This window comes from Protopterus annectens, chromosome 2.part1 (genome assembly GCF_019279795.1).
Source record: "Protopterus annectens isolate FY-2018-M chromosome 2.part1, PAN1.0, whole genome shotgun sequence".
Taxonomy (NCBI): domain Eukaryota; kingdom Metazoa; phylum Chordata; order Ceratodontiformes; family Protopteridae; genus Protopterus; species Protopterus annectens.
In genome coordinates, this window is record NC_056729.1 from 1,977,673,253 (window position 1) to 1,977,696,135 (window position 22,883).

The 22,883-nt window shown below is 41.6% G+C and overlaps 1 protein-coding gene across 1 annotated transcript in view; it reads left to right on the plus strand.

Moving 5' to 3' along the window:
* Window positions 1-8,871: 8,871 nt before the first annotated feature.
* Window positions 8,872-22,883, plus strand: part of ADAMTS6 (ADAM metallopeptidase with thrombospondin type 1 motif 6) — a 2,910,080-nt gene continuing 2,896,068 nt past the window's right edge. Inside the window, exon 1 of the mRNA XM_044063364.1 lies at window positions 8,872-8,971. Within this exon, the coding sequence (XP_043919299.1) occupies window positions 8,886-8,971 (86 nt within the window). The 5' untranslated portion in view covers window positions 8,872-8,885. The remainder of the gene's footprint in view (window positions 8,972-22,883) is intronic.

Sequence of the window (22,883 nt, forward strand, 5' to 3'; positions counted from 1 at the left end):
GCTGGCTTAATGCATTACCAATTCTCTACACTGCCCTTTGGCTTATCTACTGTGCCCAGGGTCTTTACAAAGTGCCTGGCACCAGTAATTGCATTTTGCAGACAAAGAAGTATACAAATATATTCTTACTTGGACGACTGTCTCATTCAAGCAGAGAACAAGGACACTCTTCTTCGGCGTTTGTGAAAAGGCTTCTAACATGCCTAGGGTGCACAATAAACGAAAAGAAATCACAACTGGTACCCTCACAAAAGATAACATTCCTGGGTGCAAGCTTGAATACAACTGCCCAGATGGCTTACCTTACGCCAGACAAACAAAGGCAACTGACTACTTACTTCAAACTGACGGCAACAAAAACCCAGTCTTCTGCAAGACAAATTCTGCAGGCTCTGGGCTTCAGGGCATCCTGCATCTTACTAATTCCATATGCAAGATTGCATATGAGGAAACTTCAATGGTACCTAAAAAGTTTATGGAGTCAACATTCACACAGTCTGGAAACAATGATTCCTCTCATTCCCTGCCTGCAACAGGAGTTTCTATGGTGGGCAAAGGCCTGTCACCAAAACATGGGACGGCCCTTCACTCTATCCCCTGCCAGCCAAACCTTAACAATAGACGCATCAGAATATGCCTGGGGGGCCCACATGGCAGGAAGATGCATTCAGGGCATATGGGCACCAAAACAAATGCATCTACATGTCAACCAGAAAGAGATGCTAGCTGTTCAAAATGCCCTAACAGCCTTCAAGGATTTACTTCATCTAGGACAACTACTGATTAAGACAGACAATACCACAGTCATGTGGTATATAAACAAGCAAGGGGGCACACACTCATACCCCCTTTGCAGATTAGCCATGGCACTGTGGGACACAGCTTTGACCTACCAAATTCATCTTCAAGCCCAATTACTGACAGGAAAACAAAACACTCTTGCAGACAATTTAAGCAGAAACCTTATGGATCGTCACGAGTGGAAACTAAATCCACAAGTCTTCAGCATGATAACAGAGAAATGGGGAGCCCAGACATAGAACTATTTGCCTCTCCCCAAAATTATCAATTGAAAAAATTCTGCACAAGGACTTATCACAGACAAGCATGGAAAGTGGACGCCCTATCCTTCAGTTGGAAAAAAAATCAGTTTACGCCTTTCCTCCTCTGCCTCTTCTACCCAAGGTCCTCCTAAAAGTCAGACAAGAGAAGCCAAAGATGATATTAATTGCCCCGGACTGGCCCCGCCAATACTGGTACCCAATCCTAAGGAACTTGTCTCAATACCCAGCATGGACCTTGCCTTAAAGACCACAAATACTGTCACAGCAAAACAATCAAATCCTGCACAATCAACTACAGACTCTAAACCTGGCAGCATGGCTAATCATGTAATCATACAAACAACACCTCTCAGTAAAGCTGTGATGGATGTCATTTTGGAAGCCAGAAGGCCTAGTACTAGAAAATCTTATGCTGACAAGGGGAAGAGATTCTGTGCTTGGAGTAAAGCACAAGGAACTGATACAGCAGAACCAAATATTCCTCAGGTATTACAATACTTAACTGAGATGCTTGACAAAGGCCTATCTTTCTCATCAATCAAAATCCATGCCTCTGCCATTTTGGCTCATTACAACACATTGCCACCAATCTTTTCTCATCCTTTACTAAAGCAGTATCTTAGAGGAGCCAAAAATTTAAGGCCCCCTAGAAGATCACCATTACCTGCACGGGACCTCAATTATGTGTTGGAAAAGCTCAACCTGCCTCCATTTGAACCAGCTGCTACCGCTGATATAAAGTTTTTATCATGGAAGACAGCTGTTCTACTAGCAATTACTTCAGCAAGAAGAGTTTCAGAGCTACAGGCCCTCATGGCTGTAGAGCGTTTTATCATATTTTACCTGGACAGGGTGTCTCTGAGGACAAATCCTACTTTTATGCCTAAGGTGGTTTCCAGTGTGGCTCTTAACCAAACAATTCATCTGCCAACTTTTTATATAAATCCGCAGAACAAAGGGGAGAGAATTCTGCATTCCTTGGACCTACACAGACAGCTAAGATTCTACTTGAGCAGGACTAAAGCTCTAAGAAAAACTGAGCAGTTACTAGTGTCATATGCTGCAGGATCAGAAGGAAAGGCTATTTCAAAGCAGACAATTTCAGTGTGGATAAGCCACTGCATCCGTTTCTTCTACTTACACCATGGTAAACCTGTGCCCAAGGGAATTAGGTCTCATTCCAGCAGAGCTGCAGCTGCTTCAGCAGCCTTTCTCAGAAGAGTACCAACCAAAGACATTCTAGAGGCTGCTACTTGGAGTTCTGTTCACACCTTTACAAAGCATTACTATTTGCCTCTCTACTCTAAGTCCAGGGCAAGCTTTGCCACTGCAGTGCTGCAGGGCCTTATAGCCGCACCTAATGCTGTTTAGCTCGAGCCTCCCAATCATAGCTTTGGGATTCTACCCAAATGTAATGATTGCAACAGTGAAACACGAAGAACATAGTACAGTTGTGTATGCTTACCATAAATGTAGATGTTCAAGTGTATTCACTGTTGCAGTCCAGGTTACCCTCCCGCCATCCCCCTGTCATTCTGAAGTTTATCTTTCCTTCACTATCTTCTACAACCTATGTGGTGTATTTGCTTGTAGATGAAGGTAAAGTTTATATTGATGTATGTATTTATATATATATATATATATATATATATATATAAAATAATGCTACCTTTTTGGGGGCACCTGACATCGGGGGCAAGAAAAACTAAAGAAAATGGAGTCGGCTGCATGTTTTGTACCTCTGACGACCTGACGTCATGGAAGAGAAGACAGCAACCGACGCAGGACCCAAGACTTTGGAATTCAGGCCGACTGAGGGCAACCTGCCAGCAAATTACCCGAATGTAATGACTGCAACAGTGAATACACTCGGACATCTACATTTATGGTAAGTGTACACAACTGTACTGTCCAACTCATGAAGGTTCTCACCAAGACTTGAGGATGAATTCAATTTCAACACTACTACTCTCCTTTGCTTGCTGATTTTTCATCTCTCCATTTGGACCCTCATGTGCATAACTCGATGATTATGAAAATAATTTGTAACTCACATGGGACTTATTTCCTTATACATGGAGGTGTACCACTTGACTTAAGAACATTAGAGATATGCTCTGAAAGTGGAACTGTTTAGTAACATCTTGGCAAAATCTAATCTTATAATAGTTTTGATTTACTGTTCAACAGGGACCCATTTCTTTTAGTATCAGCTGTACCACACTGTTCCATGGCAGTTCGTTGAACTCCATTTCATCAGAACAGAAAATTAACATAAACAAAGCAACTGACTCACTTTTTGAAATTACATTTTTCTGTAGTGAGCTTCTCTCACCACCTAGGTGAAGGGGAATTTACTACCTGCATCCCTATAGTTAATATAATTAGCTCCACTGTCACTGTGTCTTAGGACAAGGACATTCCTGACCACAGTGCTTAAAGGCTTGGCTGTTTGCTTTAATGGCGGGATACCGCATATTACTACTGATTACAATTTATGCCTTGCGGTGGGGAAAAAAGAAAGATGCTACTACTGGAGGTGGCCCTAAAGTCCATTGTACTGTAATCTGTCATATAAAAAGCTAGCTAGCTGCAATTTATATCAGGTTAAAGTTACTCTTGTATGGTTAAGCTTATCCACCTAAAATACTGTCTTCCCCTTTGGACATGAAATTTTAAGTTGTATAATTTCATTAGTCAGTAAGGTCAGATAATCAAAGAGCAGTAATGCTTAAGAGGCCTAATTTTGTGGTAGCTTTATGGGAAAATTTTTTACAAAAATAATCCCAAACTCTGGAGCCTGTTTCCTATAGAGGTTTGGGATAAGTCTGATTCTAAAATGTTTAGACCTAAGTTTGTTAACCACCTTATGGCTTCATAGGAATGTAACTGCTTTACAAAGAATGGCTGATTGTAAATAATTAGTTGTTTACTCTAATACATCACTTAGGCTTGAATCCCACAGACCTGATAATGGTGGATATGTTTACTTTTTTTAATTCTGTAGTCAATTCTAGTTAAGCACCTGCAGATACTGCGTATATAGCTTCCAAATATGTTGTAGTCCATAAGCTGTAAATAGCAAGTAGTTTGATCATACTGTTTAAACACTGTATAATATAGTTGTATGTTTGCTGTGTAATTGTGGAACCATCCGGGGTAATTCCTATTTTAAAATTTTTATATGTTTCTCTCATAGAACTATATTTTCCATCTGCTTCTTTGCTGGGCCAATTTCTGCATTGCTATATTTTTTACATTATTGCTGTGGTCTGCAGAACATCCCACCTACCTACTGAACAGACAAATAAAGTATTAAAAACCAAATAACAAGTAAATAAATAGATAAATGTTGCCTGTTGAGGAGTTTCCTGGACAGGTGGTAACTTTGTCATGGGTCAGATTAGCACATTTTTGCAACTTGTTTTCTCTGTCTTTCTCAGTCCCTCTCTGTTTCCATCTCACACACATACACACGCACTGACAAACACACGGCATACCTTCTTCCCCTATATTTCCCCAAATTACATCTGCATAACAATTCAAGTGGATAAAAAAAGATCAGATCTTCAACAATAACTCTCAACTGTCCAGATTTTTATGTTTTTTTGTCTGTTCTTTGTAAAATTTGTGGTTTTCTGACAAATCACTGAGGATTTAAGTCATTAAATAATGATGTACATTTGTGTTTCATACTTCATATCTTTCAGAAAATACATGCTAGCACAACTCCTGTTATTTAGCAACTTTCTAAGTTAATAAAATCAATATTTAAATCTGTCCCTATTTTAAGCTTTGTCCAGATTTGTTGCACTAAAAGGTTGAGAGGTATGCCTTCAGCTAGCTAAAGCCTTGTATTTTTTTTTTTTGCATGATGGCAAGCCCTCTGCATTAAAATGTCTGCTTGCAAAACTGGAGAAGAAAAGGCAACGCAGTGTATCAGTGCCAACATGCAAACAGAAATCAAACCAGAAGTGATTTGCTATGAGAAACAGCAACTGACAAGTTCAATATTATCAGATTTAAATAATTGAGATACAGTGTCTAGTTAGCACTCAAAGAAAGTAGGATAAAACGCACACACACACACACACACACACACACACACACACACACACGTCCACATTGAAATATGTTGCAGCTCTTTCCTTATTGTCTCAAGCCTTGGTAGGAGTGTCTGATTCCCTCCCCTGCTCATCAGTTAGTATACTCCGATTTCCCACTCGTAACCAAAACAAGTTGCTGCTGCTGCTGCATCAATCTTCTCTTTCTCTAATGGCATATTGGGTCTTGTCTGAACATAGAGGATTATCAACCTCAAACAGTTGCCCTATGCAGACTGTCTCAAAAAACTCCAGCTTTATTCCATCGCATATCGCTTACTCAGAGGCAGTCTCTGCCTAACATACAAAGCTATGTCAATCCCAGAGCTGTTGGACATGCTCCACTTAAAGAAATCCCAATCCCTCCAAGCTGCATGCTCTAGGGACCTAAACCTTGTCACCACAATAAACAGAGCATGCTGGAGGGATAGATTCCTGTCCCAGAGACTTCCCATACTCTGGAACAAACTACCTATCTATAGCAAATAAAGCTCCTCCTTAGCACTCTTCAAGAAAACTCTTGATGATTGGATGGGAGATAGGAAATTCACCCCGGGGATCACGTCTATGGCTCTGCTCGACAGGGGCACAGGAACATAATTTTTTTTGGGTGGCGAAAGCCAGGGTACCTTTTGGCTAGGCTTATATAGGCCCTAGGGCCAATAGCCTAGTACCTACCTATGAACCTATAAACCTGTAGCCATTGGCCTAGCGGGACTAACACAGTCGGCTTATGTAAGTAAGTAACATATGGCTATTTGCCCACTGCATTTGAGATCCTGAACACCCTATGTTGCATTCTGCCCACTGTCCCTTAACAGATTGTTTTCTGATTGGTCCCTGCAGCCAGCCAGCCAGCTTTTTGTTTACTGCTGTCATCTACTATTCACAGATATTGACCCTGCCCTGTCCTTTGAACTTCAAATGGGTGGAATCACAGTACTATCCTCTTTGGTTTTTGAAATTCCATTGTCACATGTGGAATTTGGAAACAGTCTATAAAATTCCTTTTTCCTTCTAGACAGTAAAAACAAAATGAAAACTCCAGCAAAGCTAGAACTTCCACTGAGTGACCTCCCAAACCTCTTGTATCTGAGGCACATGGGATATATGCAAATGATCCTTATGAACATCAGGTGTTTCAGCTAATTGGCGATTCTGAATGCCCATGACTTGTTTCGTCTTTTTAATGGATAATTTCAGGCCAAAAAAGCCAAACCCCACTAGCTGTGGCTATGCATATTTCGGCCTTGTTATGACCTCATCAGCACAGCAGAGTGTTTGACTAAGCATTAGAAACACAGGGCTGTTATATCTAGCTGATGTCCATTATCATTAGGGTCACTGCAAAAATATCCCAAACAGCAAACTAAAACAATGAGCGAGAAGGTCACTGAAAAAACAATCAGTAAAAACAAAATGAAAACTCCACCAAAGCTAGAATGGAATACTGTACAACATGTTACAGACCAAGATTTCCATTGCAGCACTTAGCACAACCAAGGATGAGTTATTATTTGGCCTTTTAGTAATATGTATTTTGGAAGGATGTAGTTTTAGAACTAACAACCAAAAAGCTAAACTATTTTTTTAATTGTGTTCCAAATATTTCTTGTGTTATGGTTGGCACACCTTGAAGATTTATGCAGTTAAATAGTTTGAATATTAAGGAATTAAGGAACTATTTCACAAGTCATGTCAGAATAAATGAAGAACTTTTACATCTAATTAACGTGCCTGAAGTGCAAACTGCATTACTTCTGTTCATTACTTTCAGCTACAGAGGAATGTCTACATCTAAGTTTTAAAATTTTGCAGAGCATTCTGACATAACTGTTTGAACTTTGTAAGACTATAAGATGACTGTTCTACTAAGCTAGTGTCTACAAAGGTCTACTTCAGCTCCCCCCCCAATAATGGCAAATGTCCTACTGGCTGTAGTCCAGATACGGTGAGCAACCTGCAGACTTGTAGCTCATGCCAGAGTGCTACGAAATTCTAACAGTACCAATGGTACACACACACTGGAACAGTCTGTAGTAGAATAATGTTCTACAGCCAGAGGGACAGACACATAAAAAGGTAAAACCTAAAACAAACATCATATGTCTTCACTAACACTTTCCATGCTTCTGTTTTACAGATATGATATATGCACTTACAAAAACAAGCCCTGTGGAACTCTAGGTAAGCTAACCACAATTTTAAGTGTTTGATAAAGTTATACTTGCTTTCTTCTGTAAATTGTTTGGAAGCTAACAGTTATTTTTTTTTCTTGTTAGTGAGAAAATAGACAAAGTTAATTTAAAAAGTTTGTGGAGTTCTTAACTTGGCAATGGTAGAGGTGTTAACACACAAGCCAAGTCGTAATTAAAAGTGAAGGCTTGCTTTTTGTTGTACCTTTCAATTGTATATCACTCAAGAAATTAAAATATATAGCTGGCTAAGCAGTACATATAAGTGTATGATGTTTGAAGCCACACTGTTATTCCCAAATATCCCTTCTGGAGAAACAGTGTTTTAAAACTAAATTGTAAAACTCCTAGTAAGTTTATGTGATTGAAGTATATTTGTCAGTTGTGACTTCTTAAGTATATTTGTCAGTTGCAACTACTGTTGCACTATTAAAGTTTTACACCTTCTTAAGCACAGCTACAGGTATGTACACTTAAACACATGCAAGCACAGCCACATATAATAATGTGATGCTTAAGTAGGGTTACCACCTTTTTAGATGTCGTGTTTGACATATTTTATGGAGATGTGCAATTTTGCAGGACATACTATACTTCACCTATGAAAAGAAAATTGGCCAGGCTTAAATGGCCTGCAATGGCAGCTAGCCTAGTACTTACATATGAACCTGCAACCAGTGCAAATGACTGGACCTTCACTTTGTGGCCAGAATAAAAGCTCACTGCTGTAGAATTTGAGTTGTTTTCTTTTTTTGTTGTCATATTATGCTTTATATGCAAAGTTATTATACTATGCAAGTGTTAGAAGAAACTTAGGAAATATTTTGTGTTTTAAAATCTCAGGATATTTGCCATTTTTTCATACTTCTTCGTAGGACGCAATTACATAGGAACTTTAGTGTTTAAAGAGGAGCAGGTGGTTGCCCTGTGCTGATGACACAGCAGTGTTTACAAGTAGTAAACTTTTTTTCTTTCTTTATTTATGTTGGTACTGCAAAGTGGTTAGGCTGATGCTTCATTATGTGACAGGAAACCGTAACTATAAAAGAGTTCCTGCGTATTTCAAGATTATTATGGAATTAATTTCATATGAATAAAGTATTTCAAATACAAAGACTTTGTTTAAAGGAACAGTTTACATTAATTTTGCATTCTTCATTTCTGAGAATGTAAAAATTGAAAAAAAATAGAAATTCTTTCTTCTATTCCCATTTCTGGCTCAAGTTACTTGGTGGTCCCAAGTTACGAGGAGTAAAATTTATAAATCTAACCCCTAGTCTAGACATTTTCCAGCACTGACTGCAGTTCAAAATAATATTAAAATCTAGCCGATGAAGTGAAATTCCCCCCAGTGATTTTGCAAATGACTAGAAAGTTAACTTTTTGCCAGTTTACTTCTTATGTGAAGATGGATTATAAAAAATAATGTAGGGACTTATAGTTGGTGCTTTTAAAGCTGGAATACCTTGGTCTGACCCTTTGTGTCTCCTTCTTTTTATTCAGGCTTGGCCTCTGTGTCTGGAATGTGTGAGCCTGAAAGGAGCTGTAGCATTAATGAAGATATTGGCCTGGGTTCAGCTTTCACAATTGCACATGAAATTGGTCACAAGTGAGTGAATTCTAAAGAAAAAGTAAAACACATCTTATTAAAAATGTAATTATGGTACTACCATTCAGGGACTGCTACATATAGTGTGCTTATATTCATTTAATAGCATTGTTTCATAGTAGGGTTATAGTAATAATATTATTATTTTAGATTCTGATGATGTCCAAGTTTGTATTGGATGAGAGCTCTTAATCTGATTGCTATTTAATAAAAGTTTGATTTTATGTTTTTCAAGTTAAGTTTATTTTGAATCCTGTCTTCATCTGCTGCGATAGTACTTTATGTTTGGTTTGTTTCATGTCGTATAAAGTTAGGCATGTAGTTTACCCTTTCAGATTTGCTTAATTGTTTTTGTTTGTGATGTTTCACTAAACTGCTGATTCTGTTCTGACCAATAAATTGCTGCCATACAATAATTTTATGTCTTAGCAAATTTATTTTGAGAAAGACAGATGTTCATCGTGCATACAGCTGCAGTCATAACAGATGGGTTATCCTGCCGTCAGGCGGGTCCTCGGACGGCCGAATTCCAAAGTCTAGGTCCGGCGTTGGTTGTCATCGCTTCTTCCCTGACGTCAGTGCGCCAGGGGTATAAAAGAGGCAGCCGACACCATTTTCTTCAGTCTTTCTTGCCGCACGGTGCCCGAAGCAGAAGCAGTTCGCAAGTGCCGGTCGGCCAGCTCCTGAGATTTATGAAAATATTTCAGCCGAAGTCTTCTTGAAAGCTAAGTACCCCGTTGGGGAAACTTTTCTTGCCTCAGACCGATGTCAGACAAAGTTAATAATTGCATTTCATGTGGGAAGCAAATACCACATAAGGATTTCCACTCTTTCTGTATACCTTGCTTAGGCCTAGACCACGACGTCTCGGCCTGCCGTTTTTGTGCTAGATTCAATAAGCGCACTATTAAGCATCGGGCAGAGTTCGCCCTTCACTTTTTTGGCAAAACATTTAATTATATTATGTCGTCGGATACTCCGACTCCAGTTTTGAGCAAAAAACGCAAAGATAAGGACCGACATACGAGGTCCGCACCACCTACTGAAACCACGCTAAGGCCAACTACCAGTTCTCCGGTACTCAGCGAGGTGCCTACGCAGCCCCTGAGTACCGATGACAATGCATTACCGGTGTCTTCAGTACCCGAGGTCGCAGGCTCCTCGGCCCCCATTCCTACTACAGATCCCGACGCCACTCCTGGCGGGGAAACTCAGAATTTAGACAGGCCTACCATTTCTCAAGGGGTCTTCAGGCCTTCCTCCTTCTCTATTAAAGCATTCACTAAATCTAAAGCAGCCATGAAAACCAAAAAACAGGTTCCTCAGACCCCCTCTCAATGCACCATGCCTAAAAACAGATGCTTAAAATGGCTGAGGATTTGATTACTCTTATCAGGGGTTCTCATCCTCCCCTCTGACAAAAGGCCCAGATTAGAGGAAGACTACCCTTCCTCAGATCAAGCTTCTATTACCTCAGAACTATCTGAGGACCAGGATTATGCCTATTCTCCATTCGAAGACTCTGATGCAGAGGAATCTATTCCCTCGGTCTCACCCCCCGAGGACTTCTCTTTTGGGGGAACCCTGCATACATTGAGGGAACACTTTCACTGGGAAGGCCAAGATTATTCAGATTCCAAGAAAAGGCTCAGGGAATTTCTTCTGCTCCCCCAGCATAGGCCTCTGGCTATCCCTCCTGTTTTAGATATATTGGATGATGTGTACACAGAAGCCAGCCTTAATCCTGATTCTTTGCCACCAGCTCCTGTTAAACCAGACAGGTATTACCGGGTTCCTGATTCTCACCAGTTCCTATATAAAAGCCATACTGCTGACCCAGAAACAATTTCACAGGGTCCCAAGGGAATTAAGGCCTCTACTGCTAAAAATCCATTACCTTCTGAGAGAGATTCCAGAGCTTTAGAAAGGTGGGGGAAAAGGTGTACACCTCGGCCACTTTAACCATGAGGGCATTAAACTGTCAGTTCCATATGTTAAAGTATCAACAGTTTTTGATATCTCAGCTGAAAAGCAAGATGACACAACCAGAACAACCAGATTTAAAAGAGTTGCAGGATTTGTTGCATGGTGCAGAGCAAGTGGGTAAACATACCTTGCAGTATGGTTTTGATGCTTTAGCTTACCAGATCATGTCAAAGCTAACTTATTAGATGCTCCTCTACAAAAAGATGTATTGTTTGGTGTTAAAGCTGAGGAGGTGCTAAAGAAAATGGAGGAAAAAGCGAAATCAATGCAAACAGTGAAAGATTTCCTGCATGTACAGCCTCCACGTTTCAGCAGAAAATGGCCCTCAAAAAATTGGTCGTTTCCAGCCATGGACAGACCTCAAAGGGGCAAATACAGACACCCAAGGGGCAGAGGGCAACCTCAAGGATCCTTCAGAGCCAGACAGTGGCAAGCACCAACCCCAAGAGCTGGAGAAGATAGATCACAGTCTTTTAGAAAACAGACACAATGACTTCCCCCTACTCCTGCCAAGCAAAGCTTTAATGGCAGCACCTTTGGGCAGAAAATTGATATTATTCTCAAAAAATTGGCATATTGTAACAAATGACAAATGGATTCTGGACATTATAGACAGAGGCTACAGGTTCCACTTTCACACCCTTCCAAAATGAGAGGCATGCCAAACCTGCCACAAAATCAAAGGGCAGAGGCACAAAAGCAAGTTTCAGCTCTCATAGACATGAAAGCAATTCAAGAGGTACTTGTAAAAGAACAAGGTCAAGGGTTTTATTCCAGACTATTCCTGGTACCGAGGAAAGACAAAGATTGGAGACCTATCTTAGACCTATCCATCCTAAACACATATCTACAAGCCAAAATTCAAGATGCTCACATTACAGCAGCTTCTTCCCAGTCTTGGCTGCTAACATTGGACCTCAAGGAGGCATACCTGCATGTCCCTATCAGACAAGATTGCAGAAGATACCTCAGATTTCTTGCAGGTTCAACCCATTACCAGTTCTCTGCATTGCCCTTTGGCTTATCTACTGCGCCCAGAGTGTTTACGAAATGCCTGGCATCAGTAATCGCCTTCTGCAGACTACAAGGGATACAAATCTACCCATATCTGGACGACTGCCTGATCCAAGCGGACAGCAAGGACATACTACTGCAGCACCTGGCGTTTGTAATAAAACTGTTGAACTTCCTGGGATACACAGTCAACAAAAAGAAATAAAAACTAATACCCTCTCAACAAATAATTTTCCTGGGTGCCAGCTTGGATACAACCACCCAGATGGCCTACCTCACGCCAGACAAGCAAGGGCAACTGTCTCAATACTTCAAAAAATGGCAACTTACACCAGGCTAACTGCAAGGAAAATCCTGCAGGCTCTGGGATTCATGGCATCTTGCATCCTACTAATCCCATGTGCAAAGCTGCATATGAGGAAACTTCAATGGTACCTGAAAAACTTATGGTCTCAACACAGCCACAGCTTGGAAACAATTATCCCACTCATTCCATGCCTTCAAAAGGAATTTTTGTGGTGGACTCAAGCTTGCCAAAGAAACACAGGTCTTCCTTTCTGTGTACCTCAACCAACTCAAATCATCACAACAGATGCCTCAGACTACGCCTGGGGAGCACACATGACAGATCAGTGCATTCAGGGAAAATGGACCCGAAAAGAGAAGCACCTCCACATCAACCAAAAGGAAATGCTAGCCGTGCAAAAGGCTATTATGACCTTCAAAGACCTACTGCACCCAGACCAGCTATTGATAAGGACAGACAACACCACAGTGATGTGGTACATAAACAAACAGGGGGGAACTCATTCATACCCCCTGTGCAGGCAAGACATGACCCTATGGAACACAGCACTGGAATTGCAAATTCAACTGCAGGCACAATTCCTGCCAGGGAAGGAAAACACACTGGCAGACAACCTAAGCAGGAATATGACTGATCCATACGAATGGAAGTTGCATCCTCAACTTTTCACAAAGATAACTCAGGCATGGGGACAGCCAGACATAGATCTCTTTGCTACCCACAGAAATTGCCAGTTGAAAAAATTTTGTTCAAGGACCTATCATCCACAGGCCTGGAAAGTGGACGCACTTTCCTTCAATTGGGCAACATTGACAGTCTATGCCTTCCCGCCTCTTCCTCTGCTGCCCAAAGTTCTATTAAAAGCCAGAGCAGAGAGGCCGAAAATGATTCTCATCGCTCCAGACTGGCCAAGACAACACTGGTATCCGCTCCTGAGGAGCCTGACACACTCCCCACCATGGATCCTACCTCTAGTCCCTCTTCTGTTGTCCCAGCACAACTACAAGACCCTCCACAGCCATCTCAAAACTCTAAATCTAGCTGCATGGAGAATTCCTTGATTTCCCAACAGTTTCTCCTCTCCAAGGAGGTGCAGGATGTCATCTTGGAGGCCAGAAGACCTTCTGCTAGAAAGGCTTACTCCGCCAAATGGAAACGATTTTATGCCTGGAATCTCGAAAAGGGACAGAATCCTTGGGTAATAAATATACCTCAAATTTTACAGTACCTAGCTGAGATGTTAAACAATGGACTTTCCTTCTCCTCCATCAAGATCCACGCTTCAGCCATTTCTGCACAATACAACACAGATCCTCCATTATTCTCTCACCCTCTCTTAAGGCAGTTCCTCAGAGGGGCAAAGAATTTAAAACCCCCAAGGAAACCACCAGTCCCTGCTTGGGACCTCAACTACGTATTGGAAAAGCTGACCCTTCCTCCCTTCGAGCCAGCTTCTTCAACAGAGTTACAGTACTTGTCATGGAAAACAGCCTTTCTTCTGGCTATCACCTCAGCACGCAGGGTTTCGGAGCTACAGGCCCTCATGGCTGTGCAACCATTCATCATTTTCCATCAGGACAGAGTTTTCTTACGAACCAATCCTACCTTTATGCCAAAGGTAGTATCCAGTGTAGCTTTGAATCAGACTATCCACTTACCTACCTTTTATCCTAATCCACAAAACAAAGGGGAAAGACTACTACATTCCTTGGACATTCACAGACAACTACGTTACTACTTGGACAGAACAAAGCCATTCAGGAAATCTGAGCAACTCTTTGTGTCCTATGCTGTAGGTGCTCAGGGAAAGGCTATTTCCAAACAGACAATTTCAAAATGGATAGCCCACTGCATACGCTTTTGTTACTCATTTCATGGAAAAACTGTGCCTGCAGGCATCAGACCCCACTCCACCAGAGCCACAGCTACCTCTGCAGCCTTCCTCAGGGGGGTCCCTACCAAGGACATTTTGGAAGCAGCCACCTGGAGTTCAGTGCACACTTTCTCCAAGCACTATCACCTCCCACGATACTCAAAATCTAGAGCGGGCTTTCCCACAGCAGTCCTGCAGGGCTTCCTAGCCCCTCCTAGTTCCACTTAGTGCCTGCCACCCTTACTTAGCTTTGGGATTCTACCCATCTGTTATGACTGCAGCTGCATGCACGATGAACATAGTACAGTTTTGTACCTACCATAAATGTAGATGTTCGAGTGCTCATACAGCTGCAGTCCAGGTTTCCCTCCCTCCCACCCCTCTTAGGACAGGCCTTATGACAAATACTTCTCATATAACCTTTTTGGGGTATTCTTTTATGGTGTATTTGCTTGCAACTACTGTTTTTGATTTATCAACATTGCATCTTTGCACTACATTATGTTTGCCTTCCTTCTGGGGGCACCTGACATCTGGGGCAAGAAAAAATGAAGAAAATGGCGTTGGCTGCCTCTTTTATACCCCTGGCGCACTGACGTCAGGGAAGAAGCGACGACAACCGACGCCGGACCTAGACTTTGGAATTCGGCCAACCGAGGACCTGCCTGACGGCAGGATAAACCATTTGTTATGACTGCAGCTGTATGAGCACTCAAACATCTACATTTATGGTAGGTACAAAACTGTACTTTTTTTTTGTAATATACTTTTCTATTTACTTTGAATTACACATACACAGGCACACAGACAGACACACATATACATACACAGGCACACAGACAGACACACACATACGTACACACACACACACACACACACACACACACACACACACACACACACACACACACACACACACACACACACACAGGCACACACACACCAAACCAAGAAGCAAGGTAGTGATCTACCCATGATCATTAATACAGGAATGATTATTGGGTCCTAGCAGTATGAAGTGTGAGGTATCTTAATGTTCCTAATTAACCTTTAGCTGTGAGGCTGAGGCCTTTTCAACAACAAATGAAACTGGATCCTGTAGAGTTATTGGACAATATACATCAATGTTTTGATGTGGCTTTGTGAACTCTTAGGTAGAGGAATTACTGATGTTGTTTTCCACAAAACCTCAAAATGCACTCTCTCGAGGCACTCCTAAAAATGGAGAACATTGATATCTGTGCAGTAACTGAGACCTGGTTCAAGGCTTCAGAGAGCACCCCTGCAATACCAGGCTACAACTCTTACCACACTTTTCGGCCACCAAACCAGGATCGAAACACTAAAGATGAAGGAGTGTCAATATTCACCAAGGATATTCACACCACCAGGCTAGTTGCCCAACACAATGCGTCTGAAATTCTCCAGGTGCAACTAACACTAGGTAAGACTACAATCCAAACTGTAGCTTGCTACAGATCCCCCACCATACCCCAAGATTCTCACTACACCTTTTTAAACATACTGGAAAATATTAAGATAGAACCAAACACCCTAGTACTGGGTGATTTTAACTACCCTGCCATTAACTGGGAAAACTACTCATGTACCAACACCTTTGCCCAACGGTTCTTGGAATTCATAAATTCCACACCCTGGATCAACTAATCTATAGTCCCGCCAGGGGCTCCAATATCCTAGACCTGGTCATTACCAACATGGGAAGTCGATGCTCCACACCTATGGTCACCCCCTCATTAGTCAGGTCTGACCATAAGCTAATCAACTTTAACATCCACATCTCACCCCCACTCCCCAGTAAGGAAACCTCCATAAAAAACTTCTCCAAAGCCAACTTCATGCTACTCAAGTCAGAGGTGACAAACTTCATGACACCCATGTAGACAGGAACTGAAAGTTCAAATGCTGAATCCTACACTAAGGCACTGTATGAGCATATCCACTCATGCATGAATCGTGCCATCCTAAATAGAACCAAGATGCTCTCATCCAAAAAAAAAAGGAAGCCAATCTGGTGGTCCCCTGCCATAAACAAATGTTACAACAAAAGGAAGAAACTGTTGCAGAAAAGAGGAAAATCCCAGGATGCAAAAAACTCCCTTACCAGCCTCAGTAAGAAACTGAGATCCCTCATAAAATCCTGCAAAGCTATTTACGAAAATAAAATTGCCAAAGATTCCAAAGACAACCACAAGGCATTCTATAACTATGTCAAGAATCTAAATGATAATGCTCAGATCTGCTCTGAGCTAAAACAGAATGGCATTAAATATACTGATCCCAAGGATATTGCCAATATCCTGGCAGATCAATTCAGTACCAGCTTCACCCCCCTCTCACCCTCTAAATGGCCCGTCTCAATACTGGAAGATTGCCAAATTCCGATAACGGCCACACAGCTAAAAAACTTACTCTCCAAAGCTAAGAATACAGCATCCATGGGACCAGATGACATCCCGGGCTGTGTACTACATGAACTACAATATGAACTGGCACCTCACCTAAGTGTCATGTTTAATCATAGCCTCACCTCAGGTTTCGTGCCCACCGAGTGGCACAGAGCTACAGTTATCCCACTCCACAAGGGGGGATCCACCTTGGATCCCGGAAACTACCGTCCCATTAGTCTGATGAGCCTGATCTGCAAGGCCATGGAGCTTATTATCATGGAACTTATAAACAAAGACATTGGCAACCTTCAAACACTGGTCCCCACCCAGTTTTGGTTCGTGAAGGGCCGATCTTGTCTCCTGAACCTGATTGACTTCTTCGAATCAGTCTCCAGAGCCATGGACAAGGTTAAGGTGGCCCACACAGCCTATCTAGACCTTGCCAAGGCCTTTGACACCACCCCCCACTCTGGAATCATAGATAAACTTACTAAGCTGGGCATTAATCCCTATGTCACCCAATGGGTTGCTAACTGGCTTACAGATAGAACCCACATTGTAAAAGTAGCCAACTCCAAATCCAGCTCCAGACAAGTAGCAAGTGGAGTACCTCAGGGTTCAGTCCTGGGACCGCTCTTGTTTGGCATCTACTTCTCTGAAGTACAGGCCAACACTAAGGGACTCTGGCTAACAAAGTTCACAGATGACTGCAAACTGGGAGCCATTATTGAATACTCAAATGATGTGGATACTGTACAAAAGGGCCTTACAGAAACAGATGCTTGGTGCCAGAGCCATGGGCTCTGTGCCAAGAAATATATAGTTATCCCCTTTGGGAAAAAACATGTACCCGTAAATTACCATATAGGTGGCAGTACACTAAACACCGAAAGTGTGATAAGAGACTTAGGGACACAGGTGGACAGTGGTCTCACCTTCGATAACCACATCGCCACAACAGTCAGGAAATCTTTCTATGTGGGACACCTCATCACTAAGGGCTTTTCATCCAGAAAAAAGGAGGTCATTGTCCCACTGTACTCATCCCTCATTAGACCCATTTTGTATGTACCTCTCAAGACATCTGCAACAACTGGAAAGGCCGCAGAAATACCTCACTAAAAGAATCACAGGCCTAAAGCAGATGCCCTACGCTGACCGCCTTAAAAAACTCCAGCTATACTCTGTCGCATATCATCTACTCAGAGGCGATCTCTGCTTAACATACAAGGCCATGTCAAACCCAAAGCTGTTGGACATGCTACACTTAAAGAAATCCCAATCCCTCAGAGCCACACGCTCCAGGGATCTAGACCTTGTCATCACAATAAACAAAACATGCAGGAGGGATAGGTTCCTGACCCAGAGACTCCCCAGACTCTGGAATAGATTGCCCATACATGTCAAGCAGAGTGCCTCTTTGGCCCTCTTCAAAAGGAACCTTGACGATTGGATGGGAGAAAGGAAATTCACCCCGGGGATCACGTCAGTCGCCCTGCTAGACAGGGGTCCAGGGAAGTAAATAGTGTGGGAAGAAATAGCCAGGGAATTGTTATGGCTAGGCTTGTACAAGCCCTAGGGCTGATAGCCTAGTACCAACCTATGAACCTATGTTGGAAATAGCCAGGCACAAGAGAGACATTAATATTATAGGCTAGTGGAATACTAAAAAAAAAAAAATCATTTACGGTTAAGAATTTGTTCTTTTTAAGAGACAGTTCAGTCATGTATTTGCCTCTGTTAGATAGCTAGTTCATTTCCTCTTAAAAATACCTTCCAAACTAGGCTTATTTTCATTTTGAAAAGAATTCTGCTTTAGTTGTTTGCATTTATTCCTCAAATTACAGTGATTTGACAAAGCTTGTCAAGTTTATTTGCCTTGGAATTCTTGAAACATCATAGTTCTATAAGAGTAAGCTTTTTAGCTGCCATATTGCTGTCATTCAGATGACCATTACATTCTGCCATGGTTGAGGAGTTTTATCTATAGCGTTGGTGCAGTGATTGTGAGTAAGGAGAAAGCTGAACTGCTTGAGGAAAGATAACACAAACAGTAATCAGTCAAGTTTAGGGTTACTCCCTAGTAAACTCTGAATAGTTAGCAAGTCTGGGTCATAGTTTTGAGATTAGAACTAGTACGCCTTCACCCATCCAAGCACCTAGTCCCTGGCTTTGAAAGGCATTCTAGTGCCTATTAATCAATACTAACTTCCTTGTAAATAGGTTGTTCCTTCCTGAGATCCTAACTTTGTGCTGTAAAAGTTAACCATGTTTCCATTTGAACCTGCAAATCAAACAGACTTTTTATTTTACATTTGATGACTGGGAAAGTCCGACTGGACACAGATCCATTTTCAGCGGAGGCCTGGGGAGAAAAGCTCCATTTAAACAATTGCTAAACAGGTACAATTATAAGAAACAGCCTTGCATTCTTAATACACACTTATAAAATGTCATCTAACATTGCAGCACAGGCTCATGTACAGCACATAGTTGTGTTTTTAAGTGCAAACAAATGGCATATAGGAGTGTGTTTAATATTTAATTATAGACATACAAGTTAATACCATTGGAATAAAACTATTTTAGGAAGGAATAAGAAATGTAGAGGCTAGACAGAACTGGGTCATCCTTAGCAGTATCCTAGTATTACTGCTATGTGGCGGATTAGCCTGGGGAGTCACATGAGTACAGCCACTTGCTAAAATAGTGGGTTTTGAGTAGTTTCTTAAATTGGGGGGCAGAAGCTGTCCAAATTATGTGAGTAGGAAGTGAATTCCAGGCTTTTGCTATTGTACAGGCAAAGAGAGTTTTACCAGCTTCATTCCTATGTTTGATGACATTGATGAGATTTTGGTCTGTTGATCTTAGGACTTGGGTGGTTGTGTAGGGTTGTATTAGATTTTGTACTATGGGGGTTTTGGCAGGGATGTAGTACAGTTTGTGGGCTATGGAGAGCTGTGTAGTAAGAAATAGATGGGGTAACTCAAGCCGTTTGAGCTGCTTGATGGAATGACAGTGATGGTCCCTATTAGAAGCACCTGCAGCAAACCTGGCAATCTTGTTGTAGCAAGCTGTCATTTTGTTTTGCTCGCTGTGGCGAAGATTCGTCAGGATTGGAGCGGCATACAGTAGGGTGAGTAGTAGGTGAGTTCCAGCAATAGTGACTTTGTTATGGTTGGTCATGAATTGCCTGTTCCTATATAAGAGACCAAACTTTTTGTGCACTTTTTTGATTGTTTGGGCTATGTGTATGTCAAATTTAAGTTTGTTATCGATTACTACTCCTAAGAGTTTGGTGTGTGATGTGTGATTAGGGTATTATCTTTGGAGTTTATGCTGAAATCATTGTTTAGTGCAGAAGATCTGCCTGGAGTGAAGAGAATTAGGTTTGTTTTTTTTGGGATTGAGTATAAGTTTAATGCTAGAAAACCATGCTTCAGTCAATGTAAAGTTGTGTTGTGTTATTGTTCATAGTTCGCTTAAGGTTGGGGCAGCACATATGATAGTTGTGTCATCAGCATATTGCACTATAGAGGCAGAGGGGGTGGATACAGCTATCTGATTTGTAAATATGGAGAATAGTAAAGGACCAAGGATTGAACCTTGAGGGACTCCTATGGATACTGGCAGAAGGGAGGATAGTTGGTCCTGCCACAGAACTGCTTGTTGTCGGTCTGATAGATAGCTGTTGAAGCAAGATTTAGTGGGTGAGGTAAAGGTAAGGGTAGATAAAGTTTTGAGCAGCATGCCGTGGTTGACCATATCAAATGCTTTTGATAAGTCCAAGAATACAGAAGATACAAACTGTCCGTTGTTTCTATGGGTGTTGACTGTGTTAGTGAAAGAGAGTAGGGCTGTTGTGGTACTATGGGAAGGTCGAAACCCATGTTGAGATGATGATATCAGGTTATTTTCTAGGAGGTATTGCATTAGTTGTGTATGCACTACTTTTTCTAGTATTTTCGATAATGGTGATAAAATTGCAATTGGGCGGTAGTTGGTGAGCTCAAGGGAGTTGCCGCCTTTGTGGAGTGGGATAATATGGGATATTTTCCGCAGCTTAGGTACTTTACATTCAGATATCGATCTATTTATGAGAATAGATATGGGGTAAGATATGGTTTCAGCTGCGAGTTGAAGGAAATCAGCAGGAAGTTTGTCAGCAGCCAGTGTGGTGGGTTTTAGGTTTTTTGAGAAGTCTAGTAATAAGTTTTGTGGATGCTGGAGAGAATGAAAAGTTAGAAGGAGTTTGTTGTGTAGTAGGGATAGAAGGGGTAGGAGAGGGTGTGGGGTTGGAGAAGCCATTTAGGGTATTAGAAAGGGCTAGGACAGTTTCTGTGAAGAATCTGTTGAATTGGGTGGGGATGTCCTCATTACTGGTTGGTATTGTGGGTGTGGGAGTGCTGGTTTTACCTGGGTGAAGTAATTTATTTAACGAGGCCCAGAATTTTTGAGGGCAGTGGGCATGTTTTTCTTGTAAGGTTTTCTAATAATTAGTTTTATCAGTTTTTATGAGTTTTTTACCTTGTTCCAGAGAGCTAGGGAGATTTGTTTTGTGGTAGTGCTTTTCAGTTTATGATATTGGTTCCATGCTCTAACTCTTTCCTTCATTATAGTTTTGGTTTCTTTTGTTAGCCAGGGGGCATAGTTAGTCTTAACTCTGATGGTTCTGGAAGGTGCATGATGGTCTAGGATTTTGAGAAAGGTTGAGTTAAAGTAGTCTACTGCTTCATCTAGGGGGTAGGTGTTTTAGGGGAGACCAGTTACAGTATTTTAGTTCCTGGTTTAGGTCTTTGGCTTTGAAGTTCTTTTTATTGCGAACTATTCTAAGGATGGGTTGGTTACTTTGGCAGGGTTTATTCCTAATAAGGTAGGTTGGTTGGTGATCACTCAGATTATCTAGTGGGCAGCCTGATTGGTGGGCTAAGGTGGGGTTAAACAGGAGTATCCAATCTAGGATGGATTGACGTTTGGATTTCTTATCGATTCTTGTGGGGGTGTCTATGATTTGGGTGAATCTGTGTAGATTAATGTGGGTAGTGGGGTTGAATTTGATACAGTCGGACCAGTCTGTATTAAAATCTCCTACAATTATGGTTTCTTGTGGATGGGAGATAGAGATCCAGTGTACCAGGTTTTCCATAGTGGCAATGTTGTTTCCTGGTGGGATGTAGGCACCTGCTATAACTATCTGTTTGCTAGAGTTTAGTTTTAATTTGGCAAGAATAAGTGCAGTACCATTGAGTTCATGAGGGTTGTAGCTAACTTGCTCCAAATTGAGATGATTTTGAAACAATATGGCTACACCACCTCCTTTTTTCCCTGCCCTATCTTTCCGTATAATAACTTGAGGTTCATTTCATGGAAAACTGTTCTTCTCATTGCTCTGACATCTGCAAAAAAAGTATATGAGTTGGACGCTGTCATGGTGGGTGAACTCTATCTGTTCTTCCATAGAAAAAAGTTGACATTAAGAACAAGCCCTTCATTCGTGCCCAAAGTTGTTCATAGTTCACTGTGAAACAAGCCATCAATTTCTCAGTGTTCTGTGCAGATCCTTAGAACAAGGGAAAAATAATTCTGTATACTCTGGACATGTATAGGCAGATTCAAATTCCTGACTTGCAGCAGCTGCACCCATCCATCATCACCCTGCTTCTGTATATAGTTAGTTAGTTGTTATTATATATAGTTAGTTGTTATTATATATATATCGTTTAGATGTTCAGGATGAGTATGCTCCTTCTTAGGACTGGCCTTACACATAGGTGAACTAGGTGATCACCCAGGGCAATGTGCTTGCCATTCTTCCAGGGGCGTTCTTTCCCTGTTTATTTTTAAAAAATTTTAGAGCAATGTTTCTTCACTCTGGCTGCCGATTTCCTTCCACAGGTCTGACCAGTCAGCCACTCTGACTGCTGATTTCCTTTCACAGGGCTGACTAGATAGCAGTCAGATTGTAGGTGTGGGATGGAACCAGAGGGTTTGGAAGCTGGATGGTTGCTGCTGTGTCCTGGGCAGGGCACAACCCATATAGCCTAAAGGCTATTGCAGCAGTGAGGAATTTGAACAGCTGCTGTTAAGGGTAAGTGCAATTTACACATCTATGCTGTTTCTACTCAGCTTGGTTTTGGAAATAAAGAGCTCTTCATATCCTAGATGAGCATTGTCTGTTAATCTTCTACTCAATGTATGTGCAATACGTCTGGAAAAACAAGTTGGTTATCTCTTTTGCCTGGTTAAGGTTGTCTGAGTATAAGTATATGATATTGAAATGAAATGATAACTGCTTCATTTTACGACATCTGGTGGCAACAT